The sequence below is a fragment of the Malus domestica genome, chromosome 03 (genome assembly GCF_042453785.1).
Source record: "Malus domestica chromosome 03, GDT2T_hap1".
In the NCBI taxonomy this organism is placed as follows: Eukaryota; Viridiplantae; Streptophyta; class Magnoliopsida; order Rosales; family Rosaceae; genus Malus; species Malus domestica.
In genome coordinates, this window is record NC_091663.1 from 30291185 (window position 1) to 30316333 (window position 25149).

The following is a 25149-nucleotide window of genomic DNA, read 5'->3' on the forward strand; positions in this document are numbered from 1 at the left end:
CGGTTACCACAAATATCTGTTCATTCTAGAACCGAAAACAAATCGCCATTTTTCATGTTTATTTTATTTATTTATTTATTTATTTTTTTTTTTGAATTGTAAACATGATAATTTTGACATATGATTACATCGAAGAATAAGCTTACAATGGTACACAAAACAGATTTAAACAAATCACAGCAGCCACCTAGTCATCTCCATCAAAAGACTACTGATAATATCAACACACATTGCAAAAAGATCACAAATAGATTCATTCACCAAGTCAATTCACTCGTCCTACAGCGAATGCACCTAGGCAGCTCAAAAAGCATTCACAGTTGACATACTAGTAACTTGATATTAGATTATATAATCACAATGATTTGCCACATATCTAAAACAAAGTTCTTAAAGAGTAACACTAACAGCAATACAGATATTTTTCAGATTCCATGGCAGATTGATCCGTCTTAAAATTGTTGTTAGCTGAAATAAAAAGGAACGAAGTTACCCGAAAAATGTAGAATCCTTGAGTGGTGAATGATTCTTGGGATGAGTCGCGGACTAGGTCGCTCTCTTTAAGACGTTTCGCGGCTCTGCCCAAAGTGTGCAAGCAGTTCACAAACACCACGTCGTCCCCAGGATAAAACAGCCCAGAACCTTCCTTCTGATAAAGTTCTTCCTTGCATAGTGGAAGAACCTTCGAACTTACACCTTTTCGATATGTTGCTTTTTAAATCAATATATTAAAAAAAATTCTTCATCTACTTTCTGCTTTTCCATCGCCTTTCATACATCACTATAATATATATATATATATATTATAAATAAAGAAACGTTGAGGGAGTAATTGGGTTTCAAAACCGTAGTAAATCAAAACGGCAAAACGGACAAAACTGTTTGAATATGCTTAATAACATGATCATCTTCTCTATATAGAAAAGGAATTCCACGTTTTATACTTAAGAGGAGATAACTCCTTATCTAATTGATAAGACCAAAATAAATTGGCTGTTTTAAATATATTTAAATATTTAAATAAAAACATATTTGTTCCAACAGATGTTGTATGTAGATAGTTCCTACTTATCTACGCACAATGCTTACAACACATTTAGTCCAATACTTTGATACTTATATACAATACTTATAATTCATTTAACATTCCCGCGGCAACGCGTGGGCTAAAACTACTAATCCTACCTAAAACAGGACTCCAAGAATATTTACAATTAAGACTCAAATCAACATAATGTGCATTCCGATTTATAGGTTTATCCTCCTACATAATGTTTGTTTGTTTTTTTTTTTTCTATCCTATTGCTTTTGGTGCTTTGCAACTTGTTTTGCATGTTTAGACCTTCTAGGTTTTTCTTTAGGGGAATTTAGGCTTAACGACCCTCCTTTTTCTTGTATTTTTATTTGTTTTCTTAAGAAGACTCAAGTTTATGCCCCTGTTTTTTCTTGTATTTTTTTACATTTCTTCTTGTAGTATGATATGTGAGGTCTATGTCCTTGTGATTAAGTGTAACTTCTTTTTTCTGATTCTATAAAAATTTCCTCGTACCGTCTAGATTTCTCTAAAAAAATAAGAAGAAGAAGGCGAGTTTGCAACGATTTGCTACCCATGTGTACTTTCCACTTGAATTTGTATAGAAAAGTTAAAAGGAAATGAAAATAATTAAAAGAAGGATTAAGTGACTAAAACGCCCTAATCTTTTAGTGCCATTCTAAATTGGTCTCAACCTTTTTAAACATTCCAAATAAGTATCCAACTTATTAAAAATGTCACATTTGTTAAACCCTAGTTAATTTTTCAAACTTATATTATGTTCAAAATCCACCAATTGGGTATATCATGGTCAACATTGATATTAGTCGCCTCAAAATTTGAATTTCAAACATAGATTATGTAAATATGGAATCCAATGAACAAAAGAATATTAAATTGAATCGAAAATGGACTCAAATTGAAATTATATTAGGAGGACAATTTTCTAACAAAGAAGAGAGTTCAGAATTTAGATAAAGTTTCAAGGAGCTTGTTTCTGCTCATTTGATTTCCTCATACGCCGATTCTCGGCTCGTAAAGCTTTCAGTTCTTCTTTGCGGGCAGTTAAGATGGTAGTGGCTGCATCATGATAGTTCATACCATTTTAGCAACCTCCACGACCTTCTTCTTGATGCGGTTAGAGTTGTAGGGTGGAGTTAGTGGTTTTGTGTTAGGTTTGGAGGTGATGGCATGATGGGTCTGGTGGTGGCCATTCCTTGGTGGATGATATGCTTTCATGACCTTCTATTGATTTTGGAGACAAAGTAACTCCTAGGTAATTTAACATAGTTTCAACTAGGGCTTAACCGATGTGACATTTTCAGTAGGTTGGGTACTTGTTTGGAATGTTTAAAAATGTTGAAATCGATTTGGAATGACACTAACAAGAATGGGGCCCACTGAAATAAAGTAAAAAAAAAACAGTAATTATGATGAAAAGTCTGCAAATTTTCTCACTTTCCTCTTCCAACATGGTTACTGATGCCCGCCAAAACTACCTCATGAATGTCCGCAGTCTTGTCAAATTTATGGCCGGAATTCACACCACTTACTGCCAAAACTGAGTTGAGGTTTCGATGTGATTAAATGGAATGAAGAATGGCTTCAAGTGAGTTAACAACGTTTAAGAGTGGAGTTAGTAATGGTCAAGTGTCAAACTATAGGAGAGGCCATAAATAGGTCAAACATTGTTTTCCTGCAAAAGATTGAACTCAGGGTTGGGAGTCTTTCATTAACTCCAAGTCACCGTTTGGGTGCAATTTCAAAATTCTCATCAAATTGATGAAATGAAATGATAGAACATTATGTCTTAGTGGATGTTATCATGGATAGCAAAGACTAAGAAATCAATTATCTGCTAGCAACTATCACACTAAGGAAAAAAAAGTAATTACAATTTATAATGAATAGAAAGAAACAATTAATTACAATTTAAAATTCTCGTCCAATTGATGAAATGAAATGATAGAACATAATGATTTAGTGGATGCTGTCATGGATAGCAAAGACTAAGAAATCAATTACCTGCTAGCATGTATCACACTAAGGGAAAAAAAATATCAATTATCTTCTCTTTTGTGCTTTTGTGCAAATTAAACTTTGGTTTTCTGGTTTTCTAGTTTTCCATTTGTCTATGAACAATGATGGAGCATTCGCATACTATTCGTAATCTAGTTTTGTTGAAATTCTTGCGTGGCTTCATTCTCTTAGTCTTGTGCATGATAAGCACATGCCCAGAATCTGCAACATTTACCAGCTTTACCCTGCTTGGAAACGAATCTGATCGCTTGGCTTTGCTAGACTTCAAGAAAAGAATAACTGAGGATCCTCTCAGTGTCATGAGCTCGTGGAATCATTCCGTCCACTTCTGCAGTTGGGTAGGCATTACATGCCACCGTGCCACCGAAAGAGTCTTGATTCTGGACCTGGAAGATAAACAATTGGTAGGCTCCATTCCACCTTCCATTGGGAATCTTACTTGTCTAATTGAAATAAGCTTGGGAATCAACAAATTTCATGGTGAAATTCCTCAAGAACTGGGTCGTCTACGTACCCTGGAAAGTCTAAACCTGTCTTTCAATTCTTTAGGCGGGAAAATTCCGACTAATATGTCCCACTGTACACAACTAAGATTTTTCGATCTTCTTTCCAATAAGTTTATTGGGTCAATTCCAAGCCAACTCAGTTCATGGTTGAGTTTGACTGTTCTACAACTTGGAGGAAATAATCTCAGTGGAACCATCCCATGTTGGATAGGAAACTTTTCTTCTTTGAGGAGTCTTAGACTTGGCTCCAACAATTTTCAAGGAAGCATACCAAACGAGTTTGCGCATATAACAACCTTGAAGATATTCATAGTTGGGGAGAATAATTTGTCTGGTATGTTCCCTTCTTCAATTTATAATATTTCTTCCATATACAAGTTAAGTGTTGCTAGAAACCAACTACATGGACAGCTACCACCAAATCTCGGCATCTTGTTTCCTAATCTCGTAGCATTTTACTGTGGTAACAACAATTTCACAGGAAATATTCCTGTATCATTGTCAAATGCTTCTAGACTTCAACTGATTGATTTTTCTACAAATGACTTCACGGGAGCAGTCCCTGGAGAAAGTCTCGGAAGCTTGCGAAGCTTAATTAAGCTAAGCTTTGATGAGAATCGACTGGGAAATGGAAAATTTGGTGATATGAGTTTTCTCAATTTCTTGACTAATTGTAGTAGTCTTCAAACACTGGGTCTTGGCTATAATCGTTTTGGGGGAGAAATCCCGAGATCCATAGCCAACCTTTCGACCCAACTAAAAGTTCTTTATCTAGGGGTTAATTTGTTACATGGAAGCCTCCCAAGCGACATTGGAAATCTTATAAACCTTACTGATCTAGAGATGGGTGATAACTATTTGGCAGGTGTTGTCCCTGAAGAAATTGGGAAGCTTAAGAAGATAGGGAAACTGTATTTGTTTGATAACAAATTTTCTGGGCCAATTCCATCTTCCCTGGGTAATATGACTTCATTGATAGAGCTTGGCATGTACAGAAACAATTTTGAGGGAAGTATACCTCCAAGTCTTGGAAACTGCCAAAACCTGTTATTACTTTCACTTTTTAATAACAATCTAACAGGCAGCATACCTAAAAAGCTAATGGAGCTTTCAACCCTTTCAATTGGATTAGACCTGTCTGGAAATTATTTGACTGGTTCATTGCCAAGTGAAGTGGGTGATTTGGTGCATCTCACAGTGCTAGGTGTATCAAACAACAAGTTATCAGGTGAAATCCCCAACACCATCAGCAGTTGTACTAGTTTGGAAGGCCTATACTTGGACGACAACAAATTTGAAGGAACAATTCCTCAGTCTCTTAAAGATTTAAGGGGCTTGGAAAAACTTGATATTTCAAGCAATAACTTATCCGGGCAAATTCCTGAATTCATAGGAAAGCTTAGAGCACTTAAGTATCTCAATCTTTCGTATAATGATTTTGAAGGCGAGTTGCCTAAAGAAGGAATTTTTTCAAATGTCAGTGATGTCTCAATTCTTGGAAATCATAGGCTCTGTGATGGCATCCCACAATTACATCTACCTGCATGCCCCAAAAATAAACACCATTCATCTCGAGGACTACTTTCCCCAGAAGTGGTCATCCCTATATCTTGTTCACTTGCATTCATAATTGCTCTATCATGCTTCTTTGGTGCTCGTTCATTGTTGAAAAAGTCAAGAGATGGACTTGTAACTTCACGTTCTTATAAGGATTGGAATTTAGGTGTTTCCTACTCACAACTTGTTGAATCGACTAACGGTTTCTCTGTGGATAATTTGATTGGTTTGGGAAGTTTTGGTTCTGTTTATAAAGGGGTAATTCCTAGCGATGGAACGGTAGTTGCTGTTAAGGTATTAAACCTTCAACAACAAGGAGCGTCCAAGAGTTTTAATGATGAATGCAAAGCTTTAAGAAGTGTCAGGCACCGAAATCTTGTCAAGATCATAACTGTATGCTCGAGCATTGATAATCATGGTAGACACTTCAAAAGTCTAGTCTTCAAGTTCATGCCAAATGGAAGTCTTCACTCGTGGTTGCATCCTAGAGATGAAGAGCAATCTCCTCCAAGTAAGAGATTGAATTTTATGCAAAGATTGAACATAGCCATTGATGTTGCTTCTGCATTAGATTATCTCCACAACCATTGTGAGACGTCCATTGTTCATTGTGATCTAAAGCCGAGCAATGTACTTCTTGATGAAGACATGGTAGCCTATGTTGGGGACTTTGGTTTAGCAAGGTTCCTCTTGGAAGCATCAAATGATCCTTCCCTCAATCAAACAATGTCATCACAACTAAAGGGTTCTATAGGTTATATTCCTCCAGGTATGAGATTCCATCATTCTAATTTCTTTTTTTGGTTCTTATTAACTTATTACTAAAAACCAACTAATTAAATATTAAAGATGTATTGATTTTTTTCCTGGAAACAACATTAACCTGAAATAAGATATCAATTTTAATAGTCAATTGCATGTGACATCTTATTGTCTATATGTATGTCACGACAGAGTACGGCATGGGAGGCCAAGTTTCCATACTAGGAGATGTTTACAGCTACGGGATACTCTTACTAGAAATCTTCATAGGAAAAACACCCACTGATGACATGTTCATCGAAGGTCTAAGCATTTACAAATTCGTAGCCATGGCTTTGCCCGACCATGTCATGGATGTTGTTGACCCTTCATTGCTCCTTGACCTCGAAGCTGATGGTAGTGTTAACGATGACAGATATGAAAGGACTACGTTGCCCAAACGTAACAATCGCGGAGTGGTGAAAGCAAAAAAGGTAGAGGAATGCTTGTTTGTTGTGATGCAAATAGGACTCTCCTGTTGTGCAATATCACCAAGGGAGCGGATGCTTCTGAATATGGTTGTCAGAAAAATGAGTGCAATTAGAGACTCGTACCTCAAAGTTCAAGAAGGCTAAAGAAGGATAAAGATATGCTGCTTGTGGTTTTTCTTTTCTTATTTTTCTCTACTTTTCCTACCATCGCTTTGAACCTTGCCTCTTTTATGTTAGCGGTTGTTTTAAACGAACGAAGTTTTCATTTGTATGACTTGAAGCTTTCAAATTCTTATTTGTGTGGAGCTATTTGTAATTGTCTTGGTTATGTCAATCTTGTTTAGAATCTAATAAACTCTATGCTTAAGCAGTTTAGAACATTTCAGTCTCATATTTCTCCCAGATGGTTGCATGTGCTACACAAGTTTTGTTGGATTTATTTTTTTATTTTTTTATTTTTTTTGTTTTTAGCATGTGGGTTATGGTTGTGATGAAGGATGAAAGATTGCTTCAAGGCACGTATAAATATGTTGTCTTTCATATTCTATTCGCTCCTACATACAATGTGCAAAAGGGATATGCGAATAAGCCTTGACATTACGCCAATTGTATGTCAAAGAGATAGACAAAAATGGCCAAGATTTAGTTTTTAGGCTTTCATTATTCGGTAAGCTTTGCTCTTTTCGCTTCTCGTTCTTCCTCTCTAGTTTTCGCATATGTAGAAAATTGCTGCTGTATTTTGATTATTTCCATCTAAAATTCAAATTTCTAGCCGAGTGCGCATTCGATTACCTGTTTTAGGGTTCTTGTTCTGTTCAACTTATTTGTTGATGCACAAAACCGGAGGTCTTGGAACAACGTAAATCCGACCGTGAATCTGCACAAACGCTCAAGAACATAAAGAACACAAGGATTTTATCGTGGTTCACCCCAAGGTTTGGGCTACGTCCACACTGATTGTATTATATTTCTCTGTTGAAGAGGGAGAGAGAGCTTAGGGGATGTGAGGAAGCTTTGAGAGGGGGTGAGAGGCTTCAGAAATGGCCTCTGAGGGTGAGAATGAGCCTAAGAGTTGGCCTCCTCAATTATGAGGGTGAGGGGTCCTTTTATAGAATAAGGACTCCTCACTTATTACATATTTGCCCCTTCCTTTATCCCATAATTACATTTAAGTCCCCTGAGTATTTGTACGAGATCTAAATACGAGTTCTTATTCAATAATTACATGTTCCTATTTTATCCGACCGTGAGTCTACACAAACGCTCAAGAACACGAAGAACACAAGGATTTTATCGTGGTTCACCCCAATGTTTGGGCTACGTCCACACTGTAGTTGATTCTGTTTCTCTGTAATTGTATGGATACAAGTGTTTGGGGGAAGTCCCCCGGAGGAGAAAGAAGAGAAGGGAGAGGAGAGCCTCGGTGGTGTGAGGTCTCTCCTGAATGTAATGATAGCTTCTCTTAGCCTTCTTAGGCTTGGCTCTTTTGCCTCCTTTAGAATGAGGGTAGGAGTCCCCTTTTATAGAATAAGGGGCTCCTCCTCTTTTACAAAGTATGGGCTTTAGTGTGAGGCCCAAATACAAGGCCCAAGGCCCAAATATACGAGGCCCTAAATATGGTATAAACATTATTAATCATTTCATCTATTTTCACAGCATGTTTAATTCCCACAATTTTTTTTCTGTGATGGGAATTAGGTAAACATCGGAAGCACCCAGAAGTTGAAAGAGTAATTAGAAATTAAAATTTTGGATTTTTTGGGTTTTTTTAGTATTGGAGTTATGGGGCAATGAACTGCTTTGCATTGATGAATTGGTGTGACAAAAGTAAACCACTTTTATTATTTTTGTGCATAGTTGTAAAAGAGTTTGCAAATATTCGTAGCTGATCGATAAATTGCATGATTTGTGAATATCAACACCCTGCAATTTGGCTTGAAATTGTTAAAAAGTATGCAGAATTGCAAATTGGGTTAGTCTCGAAACTTTTGAATGTGCATTAGCGTTATCAGTTGATGCAGGAGCATCTGAGGGGCACTCGAAAGCTAAGGCGGCTGCCAGCCAGCTAGGCTAGGGTTCTAGTTAATTTGGGGATTCAAGTTTTTATCATTTGGATTCTGTTTCTAGTGTGATTTGGCCCTATTTGATCCGCTGGACAGAAGCTTATTTTACCCTGTTGTTGCAGGAACATGGCGAAGCATCATCCTGACCTGATTATGTGCCGGAATCAACCTGGAATATCTATTGGAAGGTTGTGTGAAAAGTGTGCGGTAAGTGTGTAATTTGTGACTCTTAAGTGTGTCCTTGCACACTTGTTCTGGTTTGCGATGAGTGCAACTATGGATCTTTCCAGGGAAGGTGTGTTATTTGTGGAGGGGTTGGAATTTCTGATGCTTATTACTGCAAAGAGTGTACTCAGCAGGAGAAAGATTGAGATGGCTGCCCGAAAATTGTGAATATGGGAAGTGCCAAAACAGATCTGTTCTATGAACGCAAAAAGTATGGTTTCAAGAAAAGATGATAATTAGCAGGTCAAGTTTCACTTGGCTTCTGGAAATCATTTTGTTTTGTTCTTCATTGAGGCTTAGCCAATATTGACACACCCCGACCAAAGTCAAGACGTGTTAGCCGTCACGTGAGGGTGACGTAACTAAGTGCACAACAGAAGTGATAATAATAGGAAAATGCGAATAAATAAGATACCTAACACTAAACTTTTCAACTAGAGATAATTTAAGTGTGTGAAGGTGACCAAGTATAAGTTACACAAATATCAGAGCATAGGTAAACGAAAGTGCAGTCAAACCAACTAAGTACTAATTATACAAACAAGGAGGAGATCCCTACTTATGTGTGAAGATGTCAGAACCACTGTGAAGTCCTCATGAGCCGCCAAGGATATGAACAGCTACCTAGGACTTGGAGGGGCGCAAAACAGAAGGGTGAGTGGGCAAAAAAACAAAGCATTTGAAAACACATTTCTCTTTTCTGAACATAATAACCCCTCACTGTAAAACCCATATGGTTTCCAGAAATAATGCTACATATATATATATGTAAAACCATGCACACAGGCAGTGAAACCCAAAAACATTTCAACTCTAAATCATGTAAGCTAGGTGTAGAATCAATATAAAATCACATGCCAGTCGGAGTCACCTAATGTGACCTATATAATTGGAACTATAGCTCATCAACATAGGCTAGCACACGAGTCGGAGTCACCTATGTGACCTGTATGACAAGATGGGTATAAATATGTACGCTCAAGTGCTACGATCACGTGAAGGCTATGCAATAAATCGCGGGTCACCTACGAGTCGGAATCACATATTGTGGTCTGTACAACAGGCTGGCACCAAACTTGGATCCAAGGTGAGCGTGCGGTGCGGGAGGTAATGATCATGTGAAGGTTGTGCCCTAGCCCCGGCAGAAGCACTAATATCGTGGTGCAGCCATGATAAGCTCTAAATAAATATATGCATACCAATGCAACACAACCCATTCAATCACATAATACTCACCTGAAGCTTACCTAAGCCTCCGCAGTGTCACACAATATAATGCAAAAGAACAGTGCAATACTCAAAACGCAACTCATTTACGACATGGCATTCAAAGCATAAATCAATTAAGAAAAACGTTCTGGAAACCATATTTTATAAACCCTATATATATATATAAAGCAAATGCCCACTCACTAATAAGTAGCAGGATCGTAGCCCTCTAGCCTTGCTGATCCACACTCGTCCTTAGGGTACGTCTCACCTATATGCGAAATAACTAATGTAACGTTAAATCGATAGCACATAAACAAAACCTAGGATTAATTCCTCATACATTGCTAAAATGGGGTGTTTGAATATACCAATATGATCTACTCGACAACACGAACACCCCCATATTTTTAGAAATTTTTTTCAACGTCTCACGCACAGACACGTGCCTGGCACATTGACATAATCCCTAATGGTGTTAGGGAATATTCTGTTAAAATTACCTGACGCCATTTGAATATTCCGTTAAAGTTAACGGAATATGCTCCTTCTTCTCCGGTGACTCGTCGGAGTCCGCCGTCGGCCGCCGTCTGTTACGCCGGAAACTAGAAAATCTTTAAAATTCAATATCTCGATTATTTCTCCACCAAAATTCATAACTTTTATATGACTTTGAAGCCCTCAACTAGAAGAACATAACCTTACCTATTAGGGGTCCTAAAATAAATGGAAAGTGGTCGGAATGAAGCCTGGAAAAATCCGGTCAAACTTGAACTCTTCGAAACCACCTACTCCGACGTCAACTTTGTCCCAAATCCACTCTAAGGTTCCTATGGAGTTGTTTAAGAACCTCCCCGAGCCTTAAAACCTTGGAAAAAGGCCTTGATCACAACGGAGCAACAAACACCTTACCGGAGTTCGTGAGTTCTTGAGTTCCCGTGATCCATTCAACGGACAAAAGGTATCACTCAACTCATGAGGTCACAAGGAATACGATGGTGGACTTCAACAACTCAATCTGATTTGGTTAAGATTGTAGGTGATGGTCTCTCGGTTGTACGGACGAGAGAAAAATCGAGAAGAGAAGAGAGAGAAGGTAAGGTTATATGTGTGTGCGCGTTTGTGATTGGTTAGTAAGGAGAGAGTGAGAGATTCCTTCAGATTGGGCAAGGGAAAGAAATGGGTTTTGTAATTGGTCCTATAACAAATAAAAGCCCAACAATTAATGGGACCCAAGAAAGTAAGAGTTACGGTGATTGGTTGTTACTTTGGCCCGCTTACATTCTTTTAATAATTGTAACTTTTTCGTTAGAAATCCGATTCGGCCCTAACTCGCGTTAATGCGCTCATGACGTCAAGTACGATTTAATTACGATGGCAAGGAAAGAAAATAAAACTACATATGTACATCCACGTCACTAAGCCACCGAGGGCATAATCATCACTTTACACATTCGAGAAGACAATATATAATAATTTGGGACGGGTCGTCACAAATATTCCAACCAGGTATTTTTCTTAGAAAACTTGCTTGTTACTGCTTTTATGTTTGACTGTTGTATTTTCTCATTCGATATGTTTCCAGCTTACTCTCATTTTGTGGCTAATCAAGGAATATATGACTTGAGTATTTCTCACTCGTAATCTTTGTATGTGGCATGCATCTCGGGATGTTTGAACTCCTCAGTGTACTTGGAGCTTTGTTAATCCAATTTCATATGTGATTTACTATTAAGTAGACAAACTGGGCATTTCCTTTTTATCTTTTATTGAAGTTGTGAAATGGATGTATTAATTGGGGACTCCATGCTAAATATTGCTCAGTAGGTCGACGCATACTCTTTAAAATCTTTCAAAATCTCAATTGAATATACCCAGCGTAATGATTTTGGCCAGGGTATTATGTCCTACCCTTTGCTCCCAAGTCCGATCCCTTCCCCCTAGATTAGAGTGGTCAAAAGAAAGGACCCCATTACCATGCGATTCAAGACATACTCTACAAACGAACACCTTTGTTAGATGTTACAGCCATTCAGATTTTGATCAAGCTCTATGGAATGTGAAGTGTCATAGTAGTGTGAATTTACAATAATATTATTCACATCGCTTCTTAAGAACACAAATCATTTGTGTGAACGAGATTATTGAAAAACATATATTTCAATATGTACTTATGTGTCTACATTTATAGTACCTTGGAGTTATATTTCAATGAATCATTCTGACATGTACGAGAAACGGAAGCACATGAATTTACTTATGGGGATGAATAATTAACAAATAGTTTTATTGTTGGTCGTGACACAAGTTCAAACCTCCTTGGATTTTCCACTTCGTGTATATAAAAATTGAGAGACTAATTGAGTTGTTTAGGTGATAAGAAGGGGTAAGATCCTCTCCGGATCCTCGGCTAAGGATCCTTTCTGCTCACAACCGGCGTAGACCTCGTAACCCTCGCCCTCGTGACCAGCAGGCCTTTCTTCCTCCTGCCACCACCGACAAGTGGGTAGGGTTCAGATCGGAAAGTGACCAGCAGACGCAATCTAATTAGACAAATAAGTGAACTTTCCCATGCCAAAATCCAAAAGGCCAACATAAATCTCTCATTACAGCATAGAAGACAAAACTTAATATGAGTCTCCAATTGCAAGGAATATCCTCTCTCTCTCTCTCTCTAGATTTTCTCCAATGGAAAACAATGGTGATAAGTAATTGAATTGAAACCAGAAAGAAACACATTAGAGACTCACCTGAGAAATCCGAAGAGACGCTTCCTTCTTTCTCCTTTGTGGTGAAGATTTTATGAATAAAAGACACCATTCTGTTTGCCGAAAGATCCTTTTTTTTATCCACAAAATAGAAAAGAAGAAGAATTTGGAAACAAAAATAAGAAAAAGGAACCTTCTTTTTCACGTCTTGATTGCTGACAGTCATTTCCGAAACTGCAACTTTTTCATCAACTGTTATTAACAGACCTTCACAAACCTACATATAACAGATAAATACTGCAATTAGATCAAAACCCTCCAAACCGGATAATTAAATTGCTCCTATTTATTTTAAATCATCAAAAAAAAAGAAGGAAATTTCATGAATTGGACAAAATGAATTATAGATTAAAAACAAAGGACAGCGTGAGAATATTGGTAAAATATTGAGATTGAACAAACAAATACAATTCCCAGAGAATAGGAATCTAGTTACCTACATCCAAAAATAGCATCAAACACAAACACCCAAATGCAATTCAGTTTCAGATGACCGAATAAATAGAACATAAATTACCAGAACTTGGTGAAGGATTACAATGCGACAGTTAAGGTTCCAAGCTCTTTGCTTTCTTGAATCAATCAATTATTTTCAAAACAATCTAAGGTCCACATAAACTTCCATGCTTATATAATTTAGAGCAAACTTCTTCTTCTTCTTCTTAAGCCTTTTCCCACCATGTGGGGTCAGGTAACTTCGAATTACGAAAATCTATTTTCTTTTTTCAGTTTACATGTGTGTGTGAAAATCCAAATTCCAATTCATACGATCATAACTGCATAAGAGATAACAAAATTGATTTCCCGAATTCATCAAACATTCAGAATTCATAACAAAATTGTGGGAAACAACTTCAACCTCCACTACACCATTCAAATTCCTAGTCTTTAAATTAAAAACCATAAGATTCCAACTTTCGTCCAAAAAAGAAACGTAAAAACACATTGTAAAAGAAAAAGCATACATTATCGAACCCAGCAATGTTCTTGTTCTCCGCAAAGAACTCCGCCGGCGATTCTGCAGAAAAATTGAAAGCATGGCTAATGAATATTCAAACTAAAACATGCGTACAGAAAACTCTGTTCGAGAACGCTATCTTTGGGCTTTCTGGGCATCTTCGATTGGCGTTTCTTAGGCTCCGTCTGGCTCTTGCTGCTCCCTCGAGCTTCCATTTCAAATTCCCAATCAAATCTTCGCCCCCAAAAAAAACTGTCGATCCTCTTCAAATAGATCGATCGATTCTAGAGACAGAGAAATGAGGAGTAAGACGACGGAGGCCAGAGAAGGTGTGTACTTGTGCGTCCTCGCACATAAGAGTCACAAATTACACACTTGCCGTCGCACTTTTCACATTTGTGACTCTTATGTGCGTCCTTGCACACTTGTTCTGGTTTGCGATGAGTGCAACTATGGATCTTTCCAGGGAAGGTGTGTTATTTGTAGAGGGGTTGGAATTTCTGATGCTTATTACTGCAAAGAGTGTACTCAACAGGAGAAAGATAGAGATGGCTGCCCGAAAATTGTGAATCTGGGAAGTGCCAAAACAGATCTGTTCTATGAACAGAAAAAGTATGGTTTCAAGGAAAGATGATCATTAGCAGGTCATGTTTCGCTTAGCTTCATGAAATCATTTTGTTTTGTTCATCATTGAGGCTTAGCCAATATTACGATCAGATATTTTTCTTAGGAAACTTGCTTGTTACTGCTTGTATGTTTGACTGTTGTACTTTCTCGTTCGATATGTTTCCAACCTACTCTCATTCTGTGGCTAGTCTAGTTAGGGGACGTTTGTTGCGCCAGACTATCTCGGACTGGACTAACTTCAAGGATTAAGCTGGACTAACTTAGACTAGACTAAGCTGGACTAACTTAGTGAAGCGTTTGGTGCAGTGTTGGACTAAGAAGCTGGATAATAACAAATTCTAATATTATATTATTTAATATATAAATTATTAATATTTTATTATGATCTCGGTGACCGGAGATGATGAGGAGTCTATCGGGAGTGGTTGTTGAGCATGACAAGGACGAGAGAGGATAGTCTTAGCTAGTCCCATGGTTATTGGGAGGTCTCGTTAAGACCTCTTAGTGAAGGGTTTTGTTCATGCTAGTCCCCTTTAGTCTCATTAATGTTAGTCCCAGCATGGAACAAACACAGTATTGGACTAACAGCTAGTCCAGTCCAGTCCAATCCCACTTAGTGAGGGCAAACAAACGCCCCCTTAAGGAATTAATGACTTCCATAATTCTCACTCGTAATCTTTGTATGTGGCATCTATGGATGTTTGAACTCCTCGGTGTTCTTAGAGCTTTGTTAATCCAATTTCATGTGATTTAAGATTCAGTAGATGGACTTGGCATTTCCTTTTTATCTTCTACTGAAATTGTGAAATGGATGTATGAATTGGGAACTCCATCCTAAAGATTGCTCAGCAAGTCGACGCTATACTCTTTAAAATCTTTCAAAATCTCAATTGAGTACACCCTGCTTAATGATTTTGGCTAGGTAGTGTGTCCTACCCTTTGCTCCCGAGTCCGATCCCTTCCCGCGAGATTAAGGTAGTCAAAAGAAAAGACCCATTACTATGCGATTCAAAACTTATGGTCTACAAATGAACACCTTTGTTAGATGATCCAACCATTCAGATTTCGATCAAGCTCTAGGGAATGTGAAGAGTCATATAAGTGTGAATTTACAAAAATATTATTCACATCTCTTCTTAAGAACATAGATCATTTGCGTGAGCGAGATTATTGGAAAACATATATTTCAATATGTATGTATGTGTATAATACGTTTTTAGTACATTAGAGTTGTTAAATGTATATTTCAACGAAACATTCTGACGTATACGAAAAACAAAAGCACACAAATTTACTAACGAGGATAAATAATTAACAAATAGTTTCATTGTTGGTCGCCACACAAGTTCAAACCTCATTGGATTTCCCACTTCATGCATAAAAGAATTGAGACTTGTTGAGTTGTTGAGGTGATAAGAAGGTATAAATTCGTTTTAAAACAATTGAAAGCGTTTTTAGATAAAATGTTTGGTTTTTAGTTAAAATGGTCTCTGAAATTAGCATAACTCCTCACTTTGGTCCATATGATTTATAATCGATAGAAATGGTCCATAAAATTGCTCATCGTCAATCATTATGGTCATTTAGTGAAAAACCTCAATTAAATTGCAGGTATTTTTGTCAAATCAACCCCTCCACTTGAATTGGTGGTTTCTTCAATTTCCCTGATATTTTGCACAGAAAACCAAAATAATAGCCAGTTGACAATCACATGGATTACTTTTATTGATTTTAAATCTCAAATGACCATTTTGGTTAAAAAAAACCATAATGTTTTTAAGTTCTAAAAGTACATGAAGTACTTGTTTAGGGTTTACTTTTTTTTTTACTAAAAACTGTTTTCAAATATATTTTCACTAAAAACACTTTTAGTTATTTGAAAATCACTTCTAAACGAGTTTTTTTTTATCTTTGTGCCACATAGAAGCCACCACAACCATCATTGGCTGGTCAAAAATGCCAATTGTCCCTTTCCTCCTAATAGATGGTCACTTGCAGCAGTTGGTACACGTCATGAACCAATTTTCTCAATTCAAGCAGCGCAGCAGCTTGTTTGCTGAACATTTATCATGGCAGCCAAATTCTCCCATCACCAAAAGTCAAGGCAAATTTGTCACCTACCCTTCAACTTCACTGCAATCAGCAATCGCTTGGAGCTGCCCCCCACTTTATTATTTTCTCCCGTCATCACACACGCTAGTGACTAGTTTACTGACTAGGACTGGGAAACAGATTGAGATCAAGTTCAAGTTAGTCTGACTAGTGATACGATGAAGCAATGTTGATCTTCATTTGTAAGTTCGAGGTTCCGGGTTTGATTCACATTAATAGCGAGAACATATTATTTTGTATTGACTTTAATATTTAGGAAGTGGTTGACCCATTGTGTGGCCTAAACCAGACACTTAAATGCAGTATAATGTTGTATCCAAAAAGTTCTTTTAGCCCCCCTCCCTTAGAATAGATTATCCCCTTTAGATGAGTCTTTCATGCAACAGAAATGCTACCTCAAGCAAATTGTATACTATTGAATGGAAGAACAATATGGTTAACCGCTATCCAACTCAATAGTGGTCTGTTTACTTACCAAGAACGAAAATGCAAAGTATGAGTATAATTCTCACTCCTGACATCATGGGTTTACTAAAATGCAAGGAATAAAAAGGTAACATAATCCCTTGTTAACTCATCCGAAAAGTAAGTACGCATATCCTAAAGTACAATTCAAAAATGAGTTCCGTCTCCATCGAAATGGTCCAATTCACGCCGAACCAACAAGTGACAACCAAAGCATCCATCCTTCACACTTCTTTTGTACTTGGCCATTTAACAACTTCCCCCCTCTTGCACCAATGCAAACATTGCCTATTTAGAAAGACATCCCTCCCCCGAGGGTTTAACCTCCCCACCACCACCCCCAAAACCCAAAAAGGTTGCATGCTGAGCAGATTTCTTTGAGAACTTTATAGCATTGCACATACTCTAATTTCAATCATTTCTTTCAAATGTATCGCATTCGCATACACGAATCCAATCTTTAGAGACACCCTTTTTTCCTCTCGGTTTCGCCTAATACTCGAATATATACAGGTAGAACTCAAAAATTCAAGGACTAGGATAAGTACTGGGGGGCTGGATTATAGCGCCTTACAATAGGATTCTCAAATTCCATCATCAAGCAAAAATTGAGAAAGTAAAATTATACATCTAGGCTGTTTGATTGGGGTCCTTGGGTGAGTCTCTGCATCTCGTTTTGGTCGTTTAGAGTTTCGATCAGAAGTGGCGGAGCATATTGGGCAGTCCCTTGGTGCTCTTCAGAATCCTGGCAGTATGAAAGAATGATGGTATCGATTGACATCTCCACCACTCCAAAGAAAAGAGTGGCAACCACATAACCAAGACCCCAGCAAACCTGCACAAACATATAAGAGCTGATTAATGACGGAACATATTCTACCCGACCATTGTGCTCCGGTTCTTGTCAATGGAAAATATACTATGGGCAATATAAGGAAAACTTCATTGATGAAAGAGGTTTGTTCATCCACTTTCCTGCCGTAGCTGTATTTCATTTCAATCTTTCATCAGATAATGGAAAATCGTCACAAAAACACGCTGTCTTAGATCATAAACATACCAACACGGGAAACAGTGGAGAAGTGATCTTGTTGTGGGCAGATTTGTATTTGTGGGTATCCAACATCAGGAAAGCAAAGAGGGCTGTTGAGAGGCTGACGCATAATTTTCCAAGGAATAGGATAACATCTCCAATTACATTCACCCTCCCTATCCGAAGAATGTTATTAAGGATCAAATCTGTTGCGATTGCAGAAGCGTTGCAGAAGCTTTTACCTGTTATGGCAATCTGCAAAGTACAAGCACATTTTTAATAAATCAGTCAGGTGCACAAACTATATAGAACAAAAGGTATAAAAAAATTCAGCAACCGGGTCTGAGACCCAGAATAAATAATGAAATAAGCACATAAAAAGAGGAAGAACACGACCATATTGTCATGTTTGGCACTCATGTAGTACTGTGGCCTGTGGGTCACAAAAAAGTGAACATACTCCGTAGTTTCATGTGCCTTTTCTCACTCTAATCTTTCAAGCTTCTCATAGTTTTTATTTCATACTTATACCCACTCTGACTACGTGTAGCTAGGTCCCATAGTCATGTTACACAACGCACGAGTTTCAAAAGAGGCATATAACTCACACTAGAATCCTGACATTGCATACAGGAAACATGTTTAAGACATGAGAATACTATTGGAGATGCATTATTTAATCTTGAAAAATATTATTTTCAAAATTACTGGTTGAGGCATTTGCAATCTCGTCAAGCCAACAAATAAGCTCCTCTTATGCATTTTCCATACAAGGATGAATGAATATGAACAAACACATGAGCAATTGTGCTGGATACTAGTTATGTCAAATTACCATAATGTAGGCATTGCGATTGGCTGATCTGATTGTCCACTCAATACACATCAGGCAAAATCTAGAAGTATGGTACACTGCCCTTCCGAACCAGTTATTGGGTGTGGTTCCACCAACTTTTATTCTGCGACGAATTGACTCAAGCATAAAGCGGATTGATTCCACAAATGACACAATCAGGGAGCCGAGAGCAACCGACCCAAGGTTATAGCGAGCAAGCCTTCTCATGGAGGCAAAGACTGGAAGAAATGGAATTTCCGGCTGCATTGAAGAGAATGATGAGAAATTGAAGAAAAAACAGACGCACAATGAAATAAAATTTAACTGGTCCTCATAAAGAAAATCTCAGGTAACCCGATTTGGAGTTACTAAAGACAAGGTCCACAATATTCAGACTCCAGTAGCTATTACCTATGTTTGGGGTGACAGTTCCCGAACATAAATTCAAATGTATAGACACATGCGGACATAGACATGCTTGTCGACTAAGGAACCTTATGTTTTAAGAAGTATGAATATTACTAAACTATTTGATGCTATAATATCAACCTAGCATTCAACTCCCAAGTACCATGTTTATATACCTATATTGTTCATTCTTGCAATCCAAATAACAAAGATGAAATCCAGACTTATAAAAGAGACCGACAAGCAAACTTTGAGGTAAACATCTATGCATACAGCTTAGTAACTTACTGAAGTTTCACCACGAGCCCAATAATAAGAGGCAACAGAACCCGCAATAACTGTGGAAGAGCATGCTATAAAAAACTGGGTAGCCCAATATCCCCCAAATAGGTGGAAAAGGATGGAAACTCCAATATGAGGGGTGTAATGAATGCTATAACCGCAACAATGATCACAGTTGACTCGTTTTGATACAAGATCATAAGCACAGCAGTTCAAATTGCAGTCATTCTGGACTACCTGCCCAGAACTTAACAGATGGAAAGCAGCTGAAAACCAGAACATGTAGAAAATTGCAAGGATGGTATATGGAATGACTGGAAATATTATGAGCGCCTGAGCTTCTCCTATGACCTTTGCAGCAACCTGCATACAGTTTAACGTATAGAGCCATTAAAGTTAAAAGTAAAAACTTCTGATGAAGAAGACTATTCGGTATTATGTTAAATCAAGCTATGAGTGCTGGTATTCCCAGATGTGGAAGGTGCACATGTTGGATGTGCTCCTGGAAACAACAACAAAGCCTTGTCCCAATAAGTGAGGTCGGCTGTATCAATCCTAGAACTTGGCTCAACAGAACCTCTGATGCATAAATAATACATAATTACTTCACTGTCTTAAACTAATCAGCATTCTTCCAGAAATTAAAAAAGTCTATTTTTGTAATAGCAGGTAACATGGCTCAACAGAACCTCTAATGCATATTAGCTACACTCAGTCCTGCTCCATACAAGTTCCTGACCATCGTAAATTTTCTTTATTTGACAACTTGAATCTGTAAGACATCAAAGGATAAATATGGATTTGTGGAACAATCCATAAGATCTTTCTTTGTACTTCCAGTTTTAGTATATTTCATGCAACTCCAAATGTGGACTTGTGGCACAATCCAAAAGAAAAATCTTATGCCTAACCAATCTCTAAAATAAATACATAGAGGTCGCTTGTCCATTATTCATTGTATACTCTCTCTCTCATTCTGTATGTTTCTTCTTAACCAAAAAATTCAGAGGGAAACAGTATCCTAGCCTAAATCAAAGGCAAATACCTAAAACCTACATCAACATTTTACTATGCATGTATTACCTACAACTTCTTGGAGCAGCTCCACCTAATTGGAGTATTTAGTTCTCAAAGCAGAGAAACCATAACAATTTGAAATCAAACGGTCCTGACAACTTTTTAAGTATCATCAACTTTTACCATTTATTGTTCTTACAATTTCAAATTATTAAATTGGACATGACTTGCCTTAAGAACAGATGTTGCCATAAGGATGCGTCGAACTATGGCTATTGATGAAAGAACAGCAACAACCATAATAAAGGTCATAATAACAGCAACAACACGGAGATGATGTAACTCCTGAAATATTGAAACCATTGAGTTAGTTGAAGATACATACAGACAGCTTCCAAGTTTAGGAGTGCTCAGTTAAAGATGGTACACACCCTTCCAGTTATGCGGATGTATGGATCGTGCTCACCAATAATTGGGGAGATGCCATCATTTCCTATCCATCCAGCTAAAAACCAAACAAGAAAAATAAATTTAGCACTGCATTCTGTTGCATATTATCCAATCTACAAGCATAAAACTCAAGTAAAGAAATAGAAAACTAGAATATGTGAAACAATATGCTTGAGTCTAAAATAAGTATCAGTATTCACAATGAAACAAAAGTATCCAACAAGAATGCTGAAACAAAAAGATGCATTTGTATGAGATCTCAGGAAATCTCGGAAATGACTTTTTAGAGTCCTAGACATTCTTTCCCATGTTCACTTCAAAATCTGCTTGATGACCAAAGCTATACTAATTTTTCCTTCCCCTCTTCCCCTCTTCCCCTCTTCCACTCTCCCTTTCTTGTATATAAGAACTGTCAACATTTGTAACAAACCAACAACAGGAATATTGATAGCTAATGATGAATAAGATCCAACTGGAAGAAGGGGTGAGGAAGGCAGGACTAAAGGTCATTGCAACTTTAAAATCTATAGCATGGTTTACCAAACAAGAGGATAACACACAGTAAGAGATAGCTCTCAACCTTTCAAGTAATAGAACATTGTGACTGCTATCATGAGAATATTAAAGAGGCCGACTGTAATCCAAGGCATTGCAGCAACAAAATGACGAATAAGAAGCAGCCAAATCACAGACAGAAAAAGTGGCAATATTCCTCCACAAACAATCAGCACTGGCCATGCCTTTCCAATATCAGCCATGTATCTCTGTAAACAATGAACTTTTAGAGCTGTCGAATATGAAAACAGTATATGTACTACTAACAAAAGGATGCACCTAGGTACTGTCAATGAGGATAGCTCTTTCGAGATAATATCAACAACAGCACTAATAGCCAAATTTACTAAATGAACTATGTAAATGATAACGCAACATGGTGAATCAAAAACTAGTTTTAGCCACTAATTATGTTCTTTGTTAAATTATTATGCCAATTGCAAACAAAGTCAAATGCAGAAAACTTTATACATTTTTACAGAATTTAGGAACTATCCTCATTATAAAAAAGTAAAAGTAGTAAACAAACGCTGCTCGACCTTAAAGACAGATGCCCGAGAATTGATGGCCTTGTGAATAGATTTGTCTATAATAATGTCCTCGTTGATATTCACTCCACCCATTTGCTGCCAATGCCTCAAAGATACGTTGGAGGGACGAGCAATAAATTGGCAGGTCCAATAAACTGTGAAAGAAAGAGTTTGCATTAATGTTAAAATGAAAGAAGAAAAGATACATGCATTGAATAGGGACTACAGTTCTTCACTATATGTCAAAAGTTTTCTCCCACTGATAAACACATGTACACAACAAACATGACATATGCAACAGAAAATATTTGTGCAGGAACACAATTAATAAATATAATACATGATACAGTTTACTGGTCCCTAACGAAAGTGAGTTCATTTACCATTTACACTGGGAAATATGACTGGGTAGCAAGGACCCTGAAGTTGAAGAGAGGTGTTTCTCATTTCTGGTGTAAGGAACTCATAATAATCATAATTCCTGTCGATCCAATCACCCATTTTGAGACGGATATCTCCATCAGGATAATCACACACCCAACTTAATGAATCTACAGATGGGGTAGGGCAATCCATTAAGCATATACTCCGAGCATTAGCCAATTTAAATTGATTGTCTTTTAAACCACTTAGGTAAACCTGGTTAGGATTTAACCAATATTTGAGTTCCAGTTCATGAAGACCAGGTTTCGCATGCTTGTCACCACAAACATTTCCTTTGTAGTCCAGTCCATAAGTGAGCCTGATCAACCACAACACTATTAATGAAAATGACAAAACAAAGTAAAGAGAATTCAACTATGTGGAAGAAATGTAACCGCAGCGTAGCAAAATGGAGCAAGCATACAGAAATTAAACAAGGTAGCGAAATGTAAACGAAATTAGTGCACAAAACTGAACGAAATCCAAAAGGAATGCAGACCAACCCAAGTAAAATGCAGTAATGGTTATCTAAACATAAAGAAGGAAACCTGCCAGAAGAAAATGTACCGAAACTAAAATAGCATTTCGACTTTTGAAAAAAGGAATGACATCAAGTTTCTCTACTAACAAATCACATATACACAAACTCAGCATTTCATTTTTAGCTTCTTACCAACATTTATCCAGCAACAAAACTTCACTAGAAAAGGGAAAACAGAGGGAAATTGAAAACCCAACAACGATACTATCGTAAAAACAAACCCAATTGAGAAGAATACCAACTTTGCAAAAAACTCAGAACCACCAAACATCATCATATTTTAAGGTAGTTCCTTGGTGTTTAAAAAAAATAGACAATTGGGGACCAAACCCAAATAAATAAAGCAATTTCCGGTCTCATTTATTCCAACAGAGAAGTAACAATGTGTACAGAGAAAACATCCCCCCACCCCCAAAAAATACCCATTTTGCAATACCTCGTATTTCTGAGCAAAAAAAGGAACCAATTTGAGAGCCGATGATTCTTACCTTAAAACCCACAAAAAGAAGAAAAATTTTGCCAAAAAAATGAAAAGGGCATGGCTAAGTTTCTTACCTTAAGGGGTTTCCTTGGTTGAATCCAAAGCTGGAGTTAACAATCATGGCAACCCAGAAGGCTATGAAGATTACGAGGAAGACAAGGTCCCTGCATTTCCTGTTGTGCCTAATGATTGAACCCATTTGGGCACTCCCATCACTTGGTGGGTACCTCCCTATCACTGCCCCCATAGGACCCCTCATTTCTCTCAGTGAATACCACACTCGCAGACACAGAGACTGTTTCTCTCTCTGTCAATCTTCTTCAACAATGAGAGAGAGAGAAAGAGAGAGAGAGAGAGAGAGAGAGAGATGAAAAGACAGCAGGAGGAGGGAGAGTAAAGGTTGGACTGGGAGTGTGTGAAAGGTCCAGAGGGTTTTCAAGATGTGGAATATTTGTTTAATGAAGTCCTCTCTCTTTCCGACTTTAAGACAAAGATATGTTCTTCTCAAGTGACTCGGCTTACAGCCTTATACTATGGCTCATTGGCTACTAAATTACTATTGTCTTTTTCTTTTTTTCTATTTATACATATCAAATGAGAGACGATAAAATTTAGAATTTCGGTGCAGAGGTGAATGTTGTAAATAAATAAGTTTGTGATGTGATAATAATAAGTTTTTATTTTATTGTATATGGTTGTATTGAAGTGAAACGATAACGTTAGTAAGTTAAATGTTAGATTAATCAACGACTGAATTCGAACATACACCATGTAAAAGCACAATACTTTTTCACTACTGTAGTAAAGGGTCACTTGCAATATGTCAATTGTCAATAACCTAACCCAATGAGTCTAATGTCGGGTTAGGTTTTTGTAATATGTCAATTGTCTTCTATATGGTGAAAACTTCATTGATCCAGAAAACAAAAAAGCAGAATAAGAAAAAGCTGCATAAAAATTAGAAACCAAATGAGCCGTTAAAAGTAAAGCAGCTCAGAGTCCTAGCCGCTGCACAAAACAAGCCAGTATGGGTGGCTATATTAGTATATTATTAATTAATTATTAATAAAGAATCTAATTAGAATTTTGATTATATTTAAATCCAGTAATTCTGCCGCTTAGCGGATAATAAAGACACACTCAGACACTGACAAGGAAATGTTAATGTGCGATTGCAGGGCTCAGCTAATGTTCTTGTTCTCACTCTGTTAGCCGTTGGATTTGGTCCCCCTCTCATATCCTGAAGTCCAGATCCAAATGAGCATGTAGCCTGTACTTTAACCCTATCTTCTCTTTCAAGCTTTCGACATTCCCCAATTTAGACCATCTCCAACCCTGGTCTAAAAGCCAAATTACCCCCCCAAATTACCCCCCAAACACTCTCCAATCCATGCTAAAATTTTAGGCTAAATGCCAAATGCTATTTATGGGCCAAATACCCCCCAGCTTTCCCCCGGGCTAAATGCGAAATGTTTATCGGAATTTAAATTTTTTTAGATTAAAATGTTCATAAAATTAATTTACAATAATCTACATATTTATTTTTTTTAAAAAAATTGATTTAAGAAAAAAATTTAGGCTAATTTCATTCTTTAATAATTCCGGGCTAAAATTTTAGGGTAGAAGGGTTGGAGCAGAAAAGATGTTTCTGAGCTAAAAGCTAAATTTTCCGGGCTAAAAAATTTGGCTTTTAGCCCAAGGGTTGGAGATGGTCTTACGAATTAAAAAAAATATATATTTTGAACAAACAATATTATTTACACTAATGAGGGGTGGGGCTTATTCTCACAATAGGCTAT

General features: G+C 37.3%; 3 protein-coding genes and 1 pseudogene across 3 annotated transcripts; 2 read left to right on the top strand and 2 right to left on the bottom strand.

Moving 5' to 3' along the window:
• Window positions 1-3090: 3090 nt before the first annotated feature.
• Window positions 3091-6684, top strand: LOC103427323 (probable LRR receptor-like serine/threonine-protein kinase At3g47570). The gene is made up of 2 exons (XM_017330105.3): window positions 3091-5905; window positions 6091-6684. The coding sequence occupies exons 1-2, from the start codon at window positions 3175-3177 to the stop codon at window positions 6510-6512; spliced, it is 3153 nt and encodes a 1050-aa protein (XP_017185594.3). The 5' UTR covers window positions 3091-3174; the 3' UTR covers window positions 6513-6684.
• A 1726-nt stretch (window positions 6685-8410) lies between these two features.
• Window positions 8411-8958, top strand: LOC139194519 (PHD finger-like domain-containing protein 5A; annotated as a pseudogene).
• A 3098-nt stretch (window positions 8959-12056) lies between these two features.
• On the bottom strand, window positions 12057-13915 carry LOC103430499 (uncharacterized). The gene is made up of 4 exons (XM_029100654.2): window positions 13713-13915; window positions 13599-13651; window positions 12616-12850; window positions 12057-12351 (listed from the first exon to the last, which is right to left on the bottom strand). Exons 1-4 carry the CDS (start codon window positions 13804-13806, stop codon window positions 12293-12295), a joined length of 441 nt encoding a protein of 146 aa, XP_028956487.2. The 5' UTR covers window positions 13807-13915; the 3' UTR covers window positions 12057-12292.
• A 3281-nt stretch (window positions 13916-17196) lies between these two features.
• On the bottom strand, window positions 17197-23854 carry LOC103427320 (choline transporter protein 1-like). The gene is made up of 10 exons (XM_008365383.4): window positions 23425-23854; window positions 22289-22647; window positions 21915-22060; window positions 21401-21584; window positions 20802-20875; window positions 20602-20715; window positions 19360-19716; window positions 18664-18924; window positions 17856-18083; window positions 17197-17630 (listed from the first exon to the last, which is right to left on the bottom strand). The coding sequence occupies exons 1-10, from the start codon at window positions 23607-23609 to the stop codon at window positions 17418-17420; spliced, it is 2121 nt and encodes a 706-aa protein (XP_008363605.3). The 5' UTR covers window positions 23610-23854; the 3' UTR covers window positions 17197-17417.
• Between the last annotated feature and the right edge of the window lie 1295 nt (window positions 23855-25149).